Source organism: Athene noctua, chromosome 3, assembly GCF_965140245.1.
Source record: "Athene noctua chromosome 3, bAthNoc1.hap1.1, whole genome shotgun sequence".
Lineage (NCBI taxonomy): Eukaryota > Metazoa > Chordata > Aves > Strigiformes > Strigidae > Athene > Athene noctua.
In genome coordinates, this window is record NC_134039.1 from 63,354,017 (window position 1) to 63,372,309 (window position 18,293).

General features: G+C 36.7%; 1 protein-coding gene across 1 annotated transcript in view; it reads right to left on the reverse strand.

The window, feature by feature from the left end:
- Positions 1 to 18,293, reverse strand: part of ATP6AP1 (ATPase H+ transporting accessory protein 1) — a 54,244-nt gene that overhangs the window by 30,143 nt on the left and 5,808 nt on the right. The window contains exons 2-6 of the mRNA XM_074901568.1: positions 17,050 to 17,176; positions 16,876 to 16,944; positions 10,088 to 10,281; positions 8,992 to 9,035; positions 4,125 to 4,210 (exon numbers count right to left, since the gene is read on the reverse strand). Coding sequence (XP_074757669.1) covers positions 4,125 to 4,210; positions 8,992 to 9,035; positions 10,088 to 10,281; positions 16,876 to 16,944; positions 17,050 to 17,176 — 520 coding nt within the window. The remainder of the gene's footprint in view (positions 1 to 4,124; positions 4,211 to 8,991; positions 9,036 to 10,087; positions 10,282 to 16,875; positions 16,945 to 17,049; positions 17,177 to 18,293) is intronic.

The following is an 18,293-nucleotide window of genomic DNA, read 5'->3' on the forward strand; positions in this document are numbered from 1 at the left end:
TCAACAAAAAAAGAGAGGAGCCAGATGTACATGGAAAATGCAGCACTGCAAAATGTAATGCATTTTTAAAATGCATTAGGTAAAGGGCAGAAATAAAGAAAGTGCAACCACAAGCACTTGTCAAAGAAGATAAAAACTTTTCATATTCTTTTCAGCTGGGGTGCACATCAATAGCACCTGAAGATACCTTCAATAGACACTTTTTAAGAGTCAAATGCAATCACTTGTACTGCAGAAGCCCATGTTACTTGTGACTGAATAAAGTTCCTATAACTCATATTTCTTGGCTCTGAATGGGATCAAAGACTCAACACACTTAAACGCCAACTAGAACAGACAGTTTGTAGAATGAAGCAGTCAAAAGCCTACAGTAGCTGAAGCTCTCTGAAAATGTGGAGGCAGTAGACAAGGCTTAAAGAGCACTTCACAATGTATCTGTAAAAAGTAGAGTCAGCAAAATTAATATCAGCTGGGAAGTAGCCATAGATCTCTTTTTCGCAATATGTGGTTCCTTAGCATTCAATCTATCTGGGAAGAGATAACAACTATAAAACTGTCTTGCAGAAGTTTCAGAAGCAAACTTCTAAAAATGTGACCTAGACACCATCTGGATCTGAAGGATGGGCAACATGATGAGATTTATGATTTGAAGCATATCTATCTTTCAATCACTGCAGCCTTTTTAACCTCTCAATTACAGCAGCACTGGTAAAATTATGCATTACAACCACAAGCCAAAAAAACTAACTAGCAGCAAGCACAAGTAGGGGGGTGATTTTGATCACAGTCCCCAAGAACACAAACACATTCTCATAAATTCATGAGAACTCTTGAGGTAAGAGTAGAACAAGGACTGCAGAAGGGTTCATTCTCCCAAAGAAAAATAAGTTAACAAATGAGTTTCGAAGAGAAGAAAGGTCTTGGCAGGTGACTCCTCAATTCTCGGGTTAAGTTTCTGGTTTTTAATGAAAAAGAAGATGTGAAAAGTTGAGTGAGAGTTGTTTGATTAAATGTATAAGTTGAGAACTGACCTAAGCATGAGGACTGCATTTATGGTTGTCACACACAAAGGAGAAGGGTAAGTTTCATCTCATCCTACATCAGTCCCCTAAAAAATAGGTCAGAAGGATCATACCCTAAAAAGTCTTCGATTGTAAAGAGAACCCTGGTGGATGACTGCGGATGTAGACATTTACACTTCACTTGCTAAGAATCAGGTGATACAAATCAGTGTCAGCTCAATTCAGCCAGATCTCAAAGGCAAAGAATTTTAGAATGAGTGGCAGTTGCCTTGTTGGAGGAAGGCAGCTCCTTTATGACATGATAGGATATCCAGAGGAATCATCAACTGGTTAGTGAAACCATTTCATTTAAGCCACCAAACAGCCTCTGTTTCAGGATCTTAATTCTGTCTTCCAACTTCAAATGCTGAAACTGGAACAGAGCAAGAACCAGCCTGAATAAATCTCCATCGTGCATTGGGGTAATTAACTGACAACTATGATAGCCCAAAGGGGTCTGTAGCTGCACGGACTAAACTGAACAGCTCTTTCTTATCAAATCAGAAGACAAATTCAATCACAGAGGAGTTTTGCTTCTTGTCTCATTAATTCACTTTCTGTGAAGCCAGTACCAGTCTGGAATCTTTTCTAATATATGCATTTCTCACATTTCTTTTTCTCCGCTTGAGGCAACAGAAGAATGAGCGAATGTAACAAGATGATGCCACAAGCCATTAACTGCCCAACAGCAAGAAGGCAGAGCTATCAGGAGAGAAGTATCTCAGCTCCACTGTTTGGGATCTTCACTGCATGAAAATTAAAATTAATTTACTTCATCAGAAGGATGTGTCCTTTTTAAAGTTTTATATATATATATATATATATATTGTCATGCTTAAAGCTCATTTCCTTCATAAACAAGAAAAAGCCAACTTAGTAAATTCAAATCTACTGAATTGTTGCTATTGATTTTCAAATGTACTAAGTAATGTAAACTCTTTTCCTATATGATCAAAGACTTTTACTTCTCATATACAGTGATCTTGGTTCTCACTGGGGACTGACCCTGTAACTTCTAGATCATGGAATAAAGTCTTTATAGCTTAAGCAAAAAGTTAGTTCTTTAGCTTAAGGTTACAAAACAGTTGACATCTTCTGCAGTTCAAGTACAGCCAAAGATATGCAATACATACTAAGAGGTTACATGCACATGTACAAGCCAATGAATCTTCAAGGTACTTTTCATTTTGCCTTTTCTAGCTCTGTACAGAAGCTAATGATCTTGAACGCACTGAAATAACTTAAAGTTATTGTGGGGGAAAAAGCATCTTTCAAATGGGTTTATATGGTATTGAATTTACAGAATTAAGAAAAGTTTAAATTGCTTATTTAAAAAAAATGCAGAACATCTTAAAATACATTGCTTTAATTATTTAAAAGTGCTCACTAAGTCACTTTAATTTAGAAAGCCTGTTGAAATATGCATAGATTTGAAATTCAACAAACTTTTAGAATTGCTCAAAAAATTCCTTCTCTTGACACCAATTCTTTCATTAATTAAAAATATTTTTCATTCCAATTGTTCTAAATGCAATTTCCAGCGAAGAATGCTCATATCCTTTGACTTCAAACAGTAAAGAGCCATAATAACAAAATTATTTTTATTTTTGTTTTGGATCTTTGTTTAAAAAAAAAATTACAAAAAAGGCAGATTAAAAGTCCTGGACTCATGTCCTCTCCTTTACCACAAGAACATCCAGTACAGAGAATACCAATGTAAGCTTGCTTCCTCATTCTGCTCTGTCCTTGTATTCTAAGTCTGGTCTTCAAAACCCAGTCTCTGGAAATGAATTTCACAGGGTGGATTATTGAAGAAAGTTCTTGTTTTTCTTCAGTAGAACTAGCCTTTTTCCTAGAGTCTGAAGAGACTATTCTGATCATCTTGTTGGATACCCAGAGGTTCAAGATCCTACCTCCCTGTAAAAACCCAGATTGTTTCTGATCAAACATAGAACACCTTTGGGGGTCTAATCTGCTTTTGGCTTAAAGAATATTTATGAAGTGTAGTCAAGTTGTCTCTTATTCTTCTTTTGGATAAGCTAAAGGAATTTCACTCCATACTCATTTAAAACAACTTTTCTAGGTTTTGTTCTTGTCTTAAGAACAATTGTGAATTTTTCTTAGTGTTCCCTCCTGAAAACACTCCAGCTTCTCAAGATCATGTCTGCAATCCTCACAACTGAACTAGACAATTCCACTAATGGCTGTTCTGTTGCCTAAACCAAGGAAATGGTATCTTCTGTATTCTCAAATGACTTTATCTTGAGTTTGAATTAAAATTCAAATTAAACTAAGCATCATATTAGAAGCTCAGATGTGTTACCACTGGAACAGATTGACATGTTTCTTTCAAAGCTGCTGATTTTTAGGACACAGCCCATCCCTCATATGCCTCTCAGCTGGAGTTGTATTCTGTGTTCGTCAAGGCATGACTGTCTTCCATTTAATCGCATTAAAATTAAAATTTGAATATTTCTTGATTACAACCTGTATATCATGCAAAACAGATAACTCTATATAAATAACTATTCTGCATTGCTACTTACTGCTAACATATGACTTGATCTATAAATGATGTTCTGACTATCAGCAAGGGTGAAAACTTTACCTTCCAGCTGTAAATACCAAGTATTGACTAAAAAGAATGAAACCAGTTAATTAAGAAATGGCTACATTAGTTGCCTTCAGTTAATTAACAACACTCCATCTTTACTGACCAGACACACTAAGAAGCTCAATAAGGTTCCACATAGAATTTACTCTAAAACCGCTGGAGTTAAATAGAAGAAAAAAAAAAAAAAATCTAAAATTACAGTCCTTAAAAATAATAATAAGTTCTAAAGACAACGGCAGATTTATGGTCTCCTAGAACAGTAAAACTTGAGTAGTTATGTGATATAGCTATTGTACTTGAAAATTCATGCAATCATTTCTGGTCAAAACCTCATCTAATACAGATTGCTTGCTTGTATAATTTTGAAAATCATCTACAGCATTCCTCTGTAAACATTAAGTTGTTAGATGCCAAAAATCTGACAGTTCTAGGCACTGAAAATTACTCACCCTTGAAGGTCTCACTGCAGTATAAATTACTGAAAAATGAATCCCTCGTTCCTGCAGATCCATGGTCAGTCTTCCAATTATTTTGTCTATAAATAGAAACATGTATAATTTAACAAACACTGTAAGCTGAGAAAGCTAAAATTCTATAGCAGTTGGAGAAGTAATGAGCTAGGTGTTTACGCTTCTTTAGTTTATTTAAGCAATTTAGGTGCTCGTACCATTTATATGTCAATAGGTACAAATGGGATAAGACATGTTCAGTGTCTTGAAAAATGCACAATTTCAATGAGACAATACAAAACAAATACATTACAACAGTTGAGAAAAAGGGGTGATTTTGAAACTGAAAAGTAAATACCGTAGGAACAATACTTGAAAGGTTGAACTTTGGGCAATTAAAAGCAAGAGCAGAAAAAATAACTTCAGAAATTAAAACGGAATTACAAAGTACGCAGAACTAATCACTGAGAAACAATACTCAAAATGTAGTGTTTAGTTTGGGGCATGATATGCATAATATTGTCAGCAATATTCCCTTTTGCTTCAGTGGATTTAAAGCCTGATTCTCCACCCTCAACAGGATATGGAAAAATTTGCTGTTGATTGCAGTGGAGGCCAAAGGAGAAATATTGTGAAATATTTCTGAAAAAAGAAGGAAAAGTCAAGTAAGGAAGAGAGGACCCTTCAAAGACATCCAAAGACACCTCTACATAAGATTCTGCTTTAGTTCTGAAACCATAGGCAGTTGTCACAAATACCTGCAACTAATAAATGTTTACAAGCTGTACGCAGAAATATTAACATCTGCTTACGTTAAGGAGCATAGTAGTTGTGAATCAAGAACCATTTTTAGTGTTGTTACTGGGACCATCAGAGAAATAAGCAAGCTGACTCACATTTATTGTTTCAGTGCCTTCCCACTTCACCCATGTACCAGGCTGGTGAATGGATATTATATAGCCTGGACATAAAGGCTTCTCAGATTCTGAGGTTATACTTTAAAGAAATTGTATTTCATTTTCATGTACTGGAAGTGGAGGTTATATTATTATCCTTTTTAACCTCTTATATTTACAATAATTATCATCTCCTGGATGAGTAAAATGTTTAGCTTTTGTATAAATGCAAGCATTAATTTTTCTACAGGGTTTTAACCAAATCAGTCAAGAATCATAGCTATGTAAATTTTCCTTCTAAAAAAACATTGCTAGAATGATCTACTATAAGAAACGGAATTATTATGAAAAACAACTGCTTATATACTGCTAGTGTGGAGGTCCAAGGCATTATATAATGTAGATTTTGTATTCTATATGCACAGAGTGCAACTCACTGAAAATTCTCAGCAGCCTCATCTAAAATTTGTGGAAGAAAAAAAAATACACAGAAAAATGCACATCTGTCTTTGTTTTTTCTTTCATTAAAACGACCAATTGCTTGCTAAAATAACACATTATTTGCATTTCACTTCAATAAGGAGCTATGTGTAACTATAGTTACCAGTAATATCTATAATTCTTGCCTTTGGGAAGATTCTAGAGGCAATTTCTTCATTCAGAGAAGTTGCTATGAACACCCTTAAGACAATAGAGTTGATACAGATCTTTCTTTGCCTGTGATCAAAACTCTACCTTGCTTATGAAGTATCTACAGATTCTCCAAGGAAAAGTCCCCAGATTTTCCATCACGTTTTAAAGCACCTAAATTACATGCCTACATGGGAACATTAGTCATTGCAAGCTCACTCTTTAATGGAACAAGAGGCATCTCCAGATGGTGATATTGATGTTAGAGTAATTTTAGAGTGGTTCTACTGAAGTTTGTGGGTTTTTTAATTTTAGATAGCATGGATCAAGGAAACAGTACGTAGTCTATGAATGTAAAACAGTTTGTCTAGGATAATACTTTCCCATTGCCATAACTGCCTGCATCTATGCCCTGGTGGAAGGATTAAACCTTTCTAATTCATTGAAGACACATCCCTTGAATTTCACCAGGGAGTACAGGATTAGTGCTATTATTAATTTCTAATCTACCTTAATTTCTCTGTATGATTTTACACATGGATGGAAGGGATGGAAGAAATGAACTGAGAAGAAATGTTCTGGAAGGAGAAAAGTGAAAAGAAAGGAAGAGTACAAACTACAAACTAGAGAGAAAGAACAGAAAAGAGTGAGATGAGAGGGGGCAGAGAAGAGAAAGAGTGAAAAAAGGAATTCACTGAGAGTCAGAATGGAAAAAGGAATACATGCGATGTATTCAACTAAAGAGCCTCATTTTATGCAGATGGAGTCATAGGCAGCTTTGCCATTGATTTGAGGTATGCTGGATCCAGCAGGTAAGACAGAATGCAACCTTCTGAGCAGGGAAATGCTTAGGAAAACTGGCAAAAACTGAGTAATAATTTCAAATTCCACCTCATGCAAAAGAAAGAAGAAATACTGAAAAGAAGCATAAAACCCCCAGTACGTCTGAATACCTTGAAACTAGAGCAGATTTGGTTTCTGAATTCTAGTCTGGGTTTCATAATGAGCCTCATTTTAATAACGCACTAAAAACTTCTGCTTACTCCAGCTTCAAGATATTTCAGAACAGCACATTTTCCTTGGGCAGAATCTGAGCCCATTTGTTCTGTCTTGCAGAGCTTCCTGTCTGCAGTGAGTAAAACAGCAGGAGAGATTTCTCTGACATTTTATCACATTGGATTTTAAAACCCTCTACAGCTGAAAGAAAATAAGTTCCTGTGACAAACATAAGAGGTTTTTGAAATTCTAGGCAGCCTACTACAGGTCTGGAGTGTTTTTCTATGAGTTTACTGTTAATACTGAAAAAAAAAAAATTACAAGCAATATTTATGGGTTAACAATTCTCTTGTTACATTGTAGGTATGTGACAAACAGTATTTTTTGTTGCTTAACAAGGTAGGATTGAGCAGCAGTCCCTCTATAACAAACACCAATAACTCATGACCTTGCAAGCACTTCTGACCTTGGAGAGTCTCCTGACAGCAACATTTGGCAAATGACTGTAGTTGTGCTGCAAACAGTACCTAGACACCTAGACCTGCTGGAGCCCAGATTGTGTGTCTTGGAAGACTCTGTTTGGGACACATCCACTACTTTAGGAACTACTCTCTTCCAACTCTCCCCCAGCTGCTGCACAGACCTTCAGTGGGACAGTTTTAGGGAACTGTGGCTCAGTAACTTTCATTTGAATTAAAACTTCCTGGTTACTTCCACTTTTTATTCGCATTGAGTAGCTAAACCAGAAGGTGAAGATTCAGCCCACACTCCCGCTTTTCTAGAGAACAGCCGAGACAACGAATATTAAGTGAATATTTTGCACTTGACCATACAAAATGACACATCTTCCCTGATCCACACACCTTTTTCCTATAACAGGTGATGGACACTAACTGGAAAGCTGGTATAGCCTGTTCCTCCATCATCCCACAGGGACCCCATTAACTTTGCTGTTCTAAAACAAAGTGGCCTGAGGTAGGGTTTGGGGAGCTTACTCTTGAGTTTGTGCAGTTGATGAAAGAAATGTCCCATAAAGAAAAAGCTGATGTTTAGCCAAGGCAAACATTAAGCCAAGGCTTCTCCTATCTAATATGCTCTGGGGACAAGAAAGGAGAACTAAACAGTTCAGAGATGGAAATCCAGCTGTTTATTTGAGTATAAAAACCACACTCACATTGGAGTAGTGCAAAAACAGAGAAAAGAACACACCACTTGTAGTGGTAAGGCATTAGCTGTTTTTTTCCATCTGCTTAGCCACAGGGGTGTGGCTCTCAAATCACAGCTAACCCTTGCAGGAGGTTAACCTCCGCGGGAAAAGAGAGCACAAACGCCAATATGGAGGATGCTATCTGTTCAGTTTATTAACTGCGCAATTGCTTTATATACCCCTTTCTTTACATCGCAAGATCTTTAGTTCCCTGTGCTTTCCGTGCATCACGAGATCTTTTCATGTGCCTCTGTTTTTCCTGTACATCACGAGATCTTCCGAGCGCCTCCCCCTACAACCACTGAATTCAGCACTATTATTTTCTCCTAATTTTCAAATCTGCTTCTGATTTTACACCCCCAGCTCTGGGCAGAAACAGTCACAGGCATTAATGATACTGTTTAATTATCAGCTCACTACACTACACTACACTACACTACATGTCCCTGAAACTACCACTACAGTGATTTGAAGACTTCATAACTCAATCTCTAATTTAGAATAGTAAGCAAAGGCCCTGCAACAAACCAGATGCCTCTCAGTGCCTCTTTGGTATATGGCACCTCTTTTTCAATCAGATTCTAGGCAAGAAAAGTTTTATTACAGTATTATACGGAGACATTCAACTCTAACAAGTAGCCTTTAATACACGCAAAACCAATAAAAGACTCTAAAATCGAAGGCTGTGAAGGGCATCAGTATGGTTTTACAAAGATTAGAAAAACATTTCCTATTCATTCAGACATCCTCTGTTGAGACCAAGACCTTCAAACTGCTGGATGAGCCTGACACCTCCAGCTGCCAGTGTGCAAGGTGAGATCCAAGGTGACCATCCAAGCCACACAGATATGCAGGGTTCATACTCTGAACTGGGAGTATCTTGGAGCATGAGCAGAGAGGTGAATTATCATTACATTTCAGGTTCCAGAGCTGTATCCATTTTGATAGATTTTTAATCAGGCACTCAGCACTTGAACACTATGACTGCTATAAACTATAGTACTATAGATGGGGGAAAAGAAAACCTTTAAATAGTAGTATTACAGCAAAACCCAGGAACTAGAGAATAGAATCTGCCCAAGTGAAAACACAGACTTAAATGATGAAATGTTAATTACATCTTGGTCACATTGCTTACCATTCTCAGCAATTGCTTCCAGGGTGGAAACCTCATTTAAACCACTACAAAAAGAATAGGAGAAAAATAATTAAGTCTTTTCTAGGCAAGAATACTGTGAACCAGAAATGTACAAAGATACTGACTAGTAAAAGGATTACCATCAATCAGTCCCTCCATCATTATCTCATATCCTCCTTATGACCCTTTTTAATCTTCAAAGCCATTTGGGACAAGGACCACATCTTCAGCTGATTCATCAAACCCCTTAAATTTCCTTAACTGCAGAGAAGCCAGACTACTGATGTTATTTTGACCAGTCTCTGTGCAGCTTTCTTTTAATTTCATGTTGGTACCTTGTCCAACATTTGTACATGAACTCCTTAAAATGGGTATCATGTCTTCTTTTATGTGATATGATAGCTATAATTGCACTTCCTTAAGACCCATTGATACATCTACCATATACCAACATGTACAACAGACCAAGTAACAGGCTAGGAAGAAGAAGGAGCTGGAGAAGCTGAGCAGAAGTACTCAATACAGCCAGGCATTATATTTTCTAAATATACATTCACCTGCAGGAACAGTGTCTCTCTACATCTAATAGATCACAGTTGTCATAGGCCTGGAAACATGAATTTTAGTCCTCCTTTCTAGTATGATGAGAACCAGTCTCTTTATTCATATTAACTTCAGGTTTGTCTGTATGTTTATTTGCTTGCTTATTTATCCTGCCAGCTTTCTTGACCCCTGGAATGCCTTCTAGCAATTAATTCTGCAGGTTAATCATGTGTTGCATAAAATAATTCAGCCTTTCTACTAAAAGCATGTGCCATTTACTTTTATTAGTTGTCCCTTTGTTCTCATATAATGAGGCAGACAAAATAGGAATGCTTACCTGACTTTCTCAACGTAATTCATCTATTACACCTGGTAAGCTCATCAGGGACTTTAAAAAAACCAAATTCACCCTTGCAAGAAAAATAACTTTGCTAACCCTATAAGCTTCCACTTCAGTTTTTAAATTTCCTGAATATAAGTGACATTTTCAAAAGTGACATTTTTAAAAATCATAGACTCGTGTGGGTCAGTTTTGTTTGTGACAAGCTCCTACCTGCCAAGTGGTTGTAGCTGAACCACCAGTAAGTTTGGTTTAGATGTATTCACTTCAAGCTGAGAGACACTGAGATTAGTTATGTTTGTTAAATTCCAGTCTCCTGACTCCTGAAGAAAGCTCAGAAGATATTTGGTAGCCTCGCAGTCAACAGCTGGCAAAACTAAAGACGAAGGTGAATTCTGAAGAATTTCCTGTAATAAAATTATGAACAAATTATTTACTTGTTAATAATTAAACACAAACCTTTTTTTTATGTATCCTTAATTTAATATTCAAGGTGAGGAATCACCATGGAAAACACCATGTGAGTTCTCACCAGCTTGGTGCTGGCTGCAGGCTGCTTCTGGAAAGGGGCAGTGAAGGAGACACTCATGTTGCTCTTATTCATTCACCTTCCTGGGGCAAGCTTAAGGCATTTAGCAACATCAGGTTCTTACTGTCCTACATGTGTGGTGGAAGAGACAGATGATGTAGAAGTTCTCAAACTAAGAATGTATTGGAGAGACAGGTTTATGAACGCTGCTAGAAGCAAAGCTTATCAGATGTCCTCAGAGGTGAGAAGGATCAATGTCAGATACCTCAAGTTCCAGCATCTCTGTTCAGTAGAGTCATACTTTGTGTAATAAATACCCTTCGTGTACATCCTGGTGGTACAGCACACAGTAGAGACAAGTGTCTAATTTTTAACAGTTAAAGCAAGCTACATGTTTCACGATCTACAGAGCCTCCAGACACACAAACGAACTTCATATCATGTACTTTCTGTCTTTCTACTCAAAATACAAATGATAAAGCTCAGGCTGAACTAGTTCAGATGATCAAGCATCAGGGTATCTATCACTGTTTACAATTCTTATAGCTGAGTTTCTGATGGAAATATTTGAGTGAAATAAGTTAAAAACCACTTTCATTCTATGAATTTGAAACCTGCATAGTGAAAAAACATCTTTCCAAAGATTTTTCTTGATAATAAAATTAACTTGAAATATTCAGGGAAAGAAAATGCAAGATGGAGACTTGAGAATGATCAAAACTAATGTACTCCAAATTTAATGGGAATATTAGAAGATATTTTTTCAGAGTCCTAATTTACAACTTGTTAACGTTGCTTTCCCATTTTCTACATTTAGTCTAGATTGAGTCTGTCACTTGATCCAACATGCAGATATTCAAGTTGTTATAGACTCTCTCTCCCCCTCTAACGGATGCAAGTGTTGTGGTGTTGCTAACACTTTTCTCCACCTACTCTTTTTCCTTTTTGTCTGTTCTCAGACTGCCTACCACTTTTCTGACCTGCTCTGGCTCTTTCTAATTGCTCACATGTTTTCCTTCCTAGGCAAAGGCTAGTTATTTTCACATTTTTATAGATGCTCATAACAGAGGATTATCCAGTATTGTCTGATTCTCCATCCTGATAGAAAAATAATTGCAGATATTAAAACAGAGCAGAACCTGATCTGGTTCACAGGTCTTTGAGTAGCATTTTTAGCACCTCCTGAAAGGAAAGGATAATGCATTTCATGTTGGTTTGTCTGCTTATATGAACTTAGAGCTAAAATTCTGAGCAATAGTCAATTATTTTATTTTACTTTCAATATTTTGAAATCCCCTGCCCCCTAGCAGCAGCCAGAATGTCAGCAACCACTTCTTCCAAGGATATATATTAAGCAGATTACTCATTTATTGTAGAATGATATAAAATGCGTCATTAATGAGTAACATATGAATTGTGCCTCTGCTCCTAACCAATCCTGCACTGCCATCTGCCTCAGCTTCCAGCCACTGGTATACAACTGTTTTCCATCCAAAGGGCAAACACAGCTGGATATTTACCCAACAGCCTCAGAGAGCCATTCGGGTCCCATGCCTCTTGTTTGTCCTTCTTGACGTTTGGTCACTGCACATTTGTCTTTACAATACCCCTATGTTCCTTTACGCATTTTAAGATTTAAACTGCCATGCATGTTCAAAACACAATAACCCCAAAATAGGGCAGAGAATGAAGAGAAGTACTGTGAAACATCTGATTTTGCATTCTGCTAAAGGACTAATCAAAGAGGCACAACCACACAGTGCTAGGTAAAGGGAGAGGGAGAGGGAGAGGGAGAGGGAGAGGGAGAGGGAGAGGGAGAGGGAGAGGGAGAGGGAGAGGGAGAGGGAGAGGGAAGAAAACCTCCTATTGATCTGATGGACTGATAGCAAAACTTCCTACATTAAATGCCAGAATTTATAACCTGTCTATAGGCAGCTTACTCTGCTTATAAGTACATTTACCTTCTTTAGTGTCCCCTGAAACACCTCTCCTGAGTGAAATATTGCAAGAAAATTCACTTTTGGATTACATATATCACTGTTCGGGTTTTTTGGAAGGTATGTGTGGGATTACTGTGTCCACATTTCTAACCATCCTGAAGCCAACAGGCTGCACTATGATAAAGCTGTGCTTGGACTGACTTGCCCCTCTGGTTTCAGTGTTACGTTAACTGAATTGATATTGCACCTAAGCTATTTGAAGCTGGAATGGAGTAAATTTAGGTCTATCATTAAAAACTTGTGTTAAAATCTTTGTTAAAGACTCATGCATCCATCTATCAAACATCATGTAGGAGTACTCATTGTTCTGAACTAGATTACATTTGGTATCAAAGCTGCTAGACAGTATTGTAATAAAAATATTAGCTGGGAAAAAGGCTGCTGTTTCGGCTCTGGAAATAGTTGGGAACCTACACCCAAAGTAGGCAGGCTCTTCCGTGTAAAAGAGATGTTTTAAATCTTCATCTTTCACCTGTATGCAATTTAAAATATAAAACTATTGTATTTATTTTCTACAGCATTGGTCAATGGGTTATCTATAAAAAAGAAAAATCTATTCCAACAGATTTGGAAGCACATCTGTTTCTACACACAGTGATAATTGTAAAGAAAATTATAGCTGTTGCATTTTAACTTTCCAATTACTATTAATCTCACAGACTTACACTGTACTTGTGTTCTCCAAATGTATGCATAAAGCTATATATTACGATTGTAATGAAAATTGACCGGATGTGCTTTAGCTGATAAAATATGTTGCAGCTGCAGAAAGTATTGTTGAATAAATCTCCTTACTACTGTACTGTATGGTGGGAGACATGACACCAGATTTTTTTTCAAGGTTTATGGACAGATCCATGGAACTATAGAGAAGCAAACCTGAAGTCCAAGAATCAGATAAACTATTCCAAAGAATAAAATACGGACTATAACAACAAGGACTGATTATACTGGGAAAAAGCTGACATGGCTTTTGCCAAAAAATGTTGTGCCTCACAATTCTGCTGAAAATCTCTGAAGGAGTCAAGAGGCATGTACACCAGGGAGCTGTAGCTGATACAGTGTACTTCGATCCACATAAGGCACTCAACAGTCTTAAAGCAATGGCTCCTAAAGAAATTAAGCTGCTTTAGCATGAGGCAGTCTTCACATGGAGGTAGGTAAAGGATAGGTAGATTTGGTAAAGAGAGCAAGCAAGAAGTATAAAAAAGTATGTTACTGCACTAGGTTCTGTTCTGTTCCATAAGTTCATGAATTATCTAGAAAAAAGGCATAAATATTGAGCTAATGAAATCTGACAATTACACTGAATTATTCAAGATAGTAAAAGCAAGGGCTAACTGATGAATTGCAGAAACGACTTCTGGTACAACCTCTTGGGCAACAAAGTAGCTGACAAGATTCGATGTAAATTGATTTTAGCAGAGTGCAGAGTGAGAAAAAAACCCACTAATTTTATGTACACAATAACAGATAATAGAACTGAGTGTTACCCTTCAGTAATGAAACCATAAGAGGCACAACAGCTCTTTGAAAATTGCAATTCAGTGGCTGACAGTGATCAGAATTGAAAAATCAAATATTAGTAGTTTTTTGCAAAAGGCTAGAGTACAAAACACTATCATGTCACTGAATAGATCTATGATGAACTTATGTCTTGATTATTATGCAGTACTGCATGCCCCCTTGGCAAAAAAAAATAATACAATAAACTAAAAGAGGTAAAGAGAAAGGAAACAAAGAAAATCAAAACTATAGTAGGACATCTGTATCACACATGACTAGATAGTACCCAGTCTATGACCACTGAGTGAGGATATGATGGAGATTTCGAACCACGAATGGCAATGACTTACAATAATAATTATGCAGCTGCACAGCTGGCCACTAACTGGAGTGTGTTACCGTACACTGCAGTTCTAAGGAGCTGAGCATTGTCTGGGGAAAGCCAAAGCTATTATTACAGAAAAGTAGTTTGAAGGGTAGGTGACTGCTTGACAAAAAAGTTCCCCAAGTGCTAATCTTTGTATTTTAATTATTTAATTTTAAAGTTCTTTGAATGTTTAAGATAGATGATCTACCTATAAGATTCTTTTTGTACTAATGGAAATAGAATTCTTTTATTGCATACAAATTCATTGATCCCAAAAGCTCAAAACAGCTGCTAATGTAGCTGAACAAATCTAATATCTGCAAATGTCTCTGTGGTTTACAAGCGTATAACTCTTTTCCTTCTTATAGTACACATGCTGCTACATGCACATATACATTCTAAACGAGATCGCCAGTTTAGGTCTGTGAATAAATTTGCATTTCTGAAGTTCAAAAGGATGATACTAGAGTGACATGGAATGTCTACTATAGCTTAATTAATCACTTGTATAATATAGAGTATGAAGGTATAAAAAATGGTGATTATGCAACATCACAGATTCTGATTTCCCCAGTGACAAAATTCAGACCTGACCTTCATTTTGTTCTGTGTTCTATGAACATTACGGAAGAGTCTTTCATAGCATGATTAAGAATGGATTTCTTTCCCAAAGCAGCTCAAGGGGAGTGCAACTGATGCAATAGCAACTGGACAAATTTTTCAACCCACTGTTACATCTAAGATGGAACTGAATCATTAAAAAGATCCTTTCTGGCCCTAAAAACTACAAGTCTATGCAATAGATATTGACAGAATTCTTCATATGGGCACCTAGGTGAAAAATAAATATTTAATTTATACATCTCATTTTCTTTCACTCAAGTTACAGCACCTCACTCCCACAAAACTATGCCAGAAAAGTATTAATATTGCCAAGTCCAACAGAAGAAATCTAGGAAGTGCTGGAGTTAAGGTGAGCAATTTCTAAAGAAACGTAGTTTTAAAGAAGCTGTAATGAGAAAAAGTTTCTCAGCTCCAAGACAGAAAGGAAACAGATGCAAGGTCAGAAAGCAAACAGTTACTGACATTTATTCAGCTTGTTTAAAACCTGGGTTTAAATCTTTGCTTTGCCAGATACAGACCAAAGATAAACATGATAATTCATTTAGCTGAGTACCTCCTCACTAGGTTGAGGTTGGTCCCAAATCCACTCAATATAGCACACGATTTCTAACCCCATATCAGTCTCTGGACTCATTTGACCCTTTGGCTGTAGGCTCTATCTGTTGTGCTGATGAACTCCTGGTTGCAAGGCAAAAGAGGTTTTAAATACTTTAATGTCCCTCTTCTTAAACATCCAGAACCTACTTAAATAAGACCACCACATCATTAGGAACTTGCAATGCCACATGTACATTTCGCACAGATTTTGAAATCAAATAACTTTTGCAGTCAACCAGCAACAAAATTTGCTCCAGACGCAGCCTTGCATAGATTTTAAACCCAGAGAAGATAAGGCATACCAGAGAAATACCAGTACATCTGCCTGTGGACACAGCCACTGATCCTTAACACTACAAATGAATACTGCTCCCATTCATTCCTCAGAAAACCCATGTACATACTCTGAATAATTGTTTTTGTTCCAGCATCAGTGTTAAAATGCTCTTAGATGGCAAAGAGATTAAGATCTCCAGTATCAGTGATACAAGGAAGACATGAAGTTCTCACACAGTATAGATGTAGAGACAGGTAATATGTGAATATTTATGTATTGAATTACACATACAGCTTGCTGTGTGATGCTTGGGAATTTACACTTCCTTGTGTGCTCTGATAACAGTTACATTACTAATAGCTCTGTTCATTCCACACTGCCTGCAGGAATGCCTTTATGACTTCCACGTGTGAAGACTTCAGTTGTCTAATTACAGTTCAATAAAATGTCATGTAAGTACAAGCATAGCTGCTGTGCACAAAAATCTGTAAAACTCCTTAGTGAGGACAGAAGTTGAAGCTGCTGACCAGCTCAGGAGGATTCTGTCTTAGATTCTGTGCCTGGAGTTTACTTCATATCACTCAAGTATCATGACTTTTTTTCGTGAAGATTAAAGCAATCCAGTATCCAGTCATACAATAACCACATTCAAATATGGTACAGTTAACTCCCTGCATGAGCTTCTATTTTGATGAAAATAAAATGGGTGTTCGGTTCTGAAAATCTCTAATAAATAATTGATTCCTATAACTTTCTTTCTTCTATGGCTTCAAACGAGAATTTTGTGGTGGCAGTCTTGACATTTATACTGGGTTTTATGATACAAAATAGCAGCATGTTTAGGAAGAATTTTGTCAGTTATGATGAATTCTGAAAACTTGATCTTCAGAAATAAAATAGCTACAAGACAGATTTCTGCAAACTCAGTTGATTTTCTCTAACCCATCTGCTTAAACTGGAATAATCTCAATAAATAATTTAAATACGGAAACAGCAGCACTTCAATTTAATTTTCCCAATTATTGTCTGTTTGCATCTTTCTTACATCTTTTATTAATTTTAAATTCTGCATATAAAGAAATAAAAGAGAAAAATGCTTGCCTGAACATTTTGAAATGGATTCTTGTTACCGTAGGATTCACTGAGATACGTGAAATCATCTATGCTAAGCTGTAAAACAGAGAGAGTAGATTGGTAAGAAGGAGGAACGGCATCTCATTTAGGTACAGTCTTGTACTCAGCATTGGTGAGAGAAAAGGAATTAATGTTACATACCGTATCTTGCAGAAACAAAATGAGATTTCTGGAATTCTGGGTAAAAACAGGCTGCAAGAATACCATCAGTTCCTGTGCTGAGACAAGATGTCCTTCATGCAAAGCAGTGTCTGGATTCCACTGTGATCTACAAAGAAATTTATTATTTTTTTTCTGTAAAATTTGCTGCCAATGATGACATCTCTTCTTTAAATATGCAGCAGCAGCTAATGATATCGTCATGTTTGGATTAAGATCTGGCTTACAGTTCAATTTACTTTCATTCTACTCAAGAGGAAAAGATCTTGCCCATTTATGTTGATATCACATTAATTGTGTTACAGCAGGAATAAAATTGGTTCAACCATGATAACCGTCTCTCTCTACTTTCTTGTTTGTGTATGAGCACAGTTGCATTTTTCAAAAAAAATACCTACTAAGTGAAATGAAGACAAATATATTGAAAACATTCAGAGAGAATTCCCAGAGGGAATCCCAACTGCCAAAACACTTTCCAGTGCCATCAGATATCTTGGTGGCCAGAGAGGAGTACAACTCAGGCTAGATCACAAGTTGTCATAAAACAATATTTTTTAATAAATCTTTTGTTAAGTAAAAGTGACTTTTCAGTGTTATTGTAAGCAATATGTTCTCTCTGAAGGTTTTCATGATGAAGGAACCATTCTGTAGAAGCATCTCAGAAGAGCTGCCTTTCCAGAAGCAGGACCTCTTCTGAGCAGAATGGCTCAAGACACCAAGAAAGCTTAAGATTTTTTTGTCAGTCTGTCATTGTGAGGATTGGACAGAGAAATAACTCATGTATTCATTTTTACATCTACAAAAAAACAGTTATGGAAAAAACAAGAGGTGGCATTATTCTTTCAACACCTGATTAGGATTTTAACAGTATGCAACATGGGTTTATAGGGATGACATTTATTATGAAAATTTTGGTCCTAGGTAAAATTTTGACTAATGTAAAATTGTCATTCTGTAGAAAACCCAGAGCTTGAAGCACAATCTCCCATCTTACCCAAATGCACATCAGTTGCTAAAGCCTGAGAAATCAGGTATTCCAGAGCCCCTAACTGGTTCTAATTACAAAGAATAGAATATAGACAATTGCTGTGTGCTGTAGCATCAGCTATTATATGATTGCAATTTGGTGAAGCTGAGATGCTGATTAAATTTTCTAACCCCAAAGCGGTTCAGAAATGACCCTTGCACAGCAAGCTTTTATGAATGAGAACAATCTTTGCAGTCTC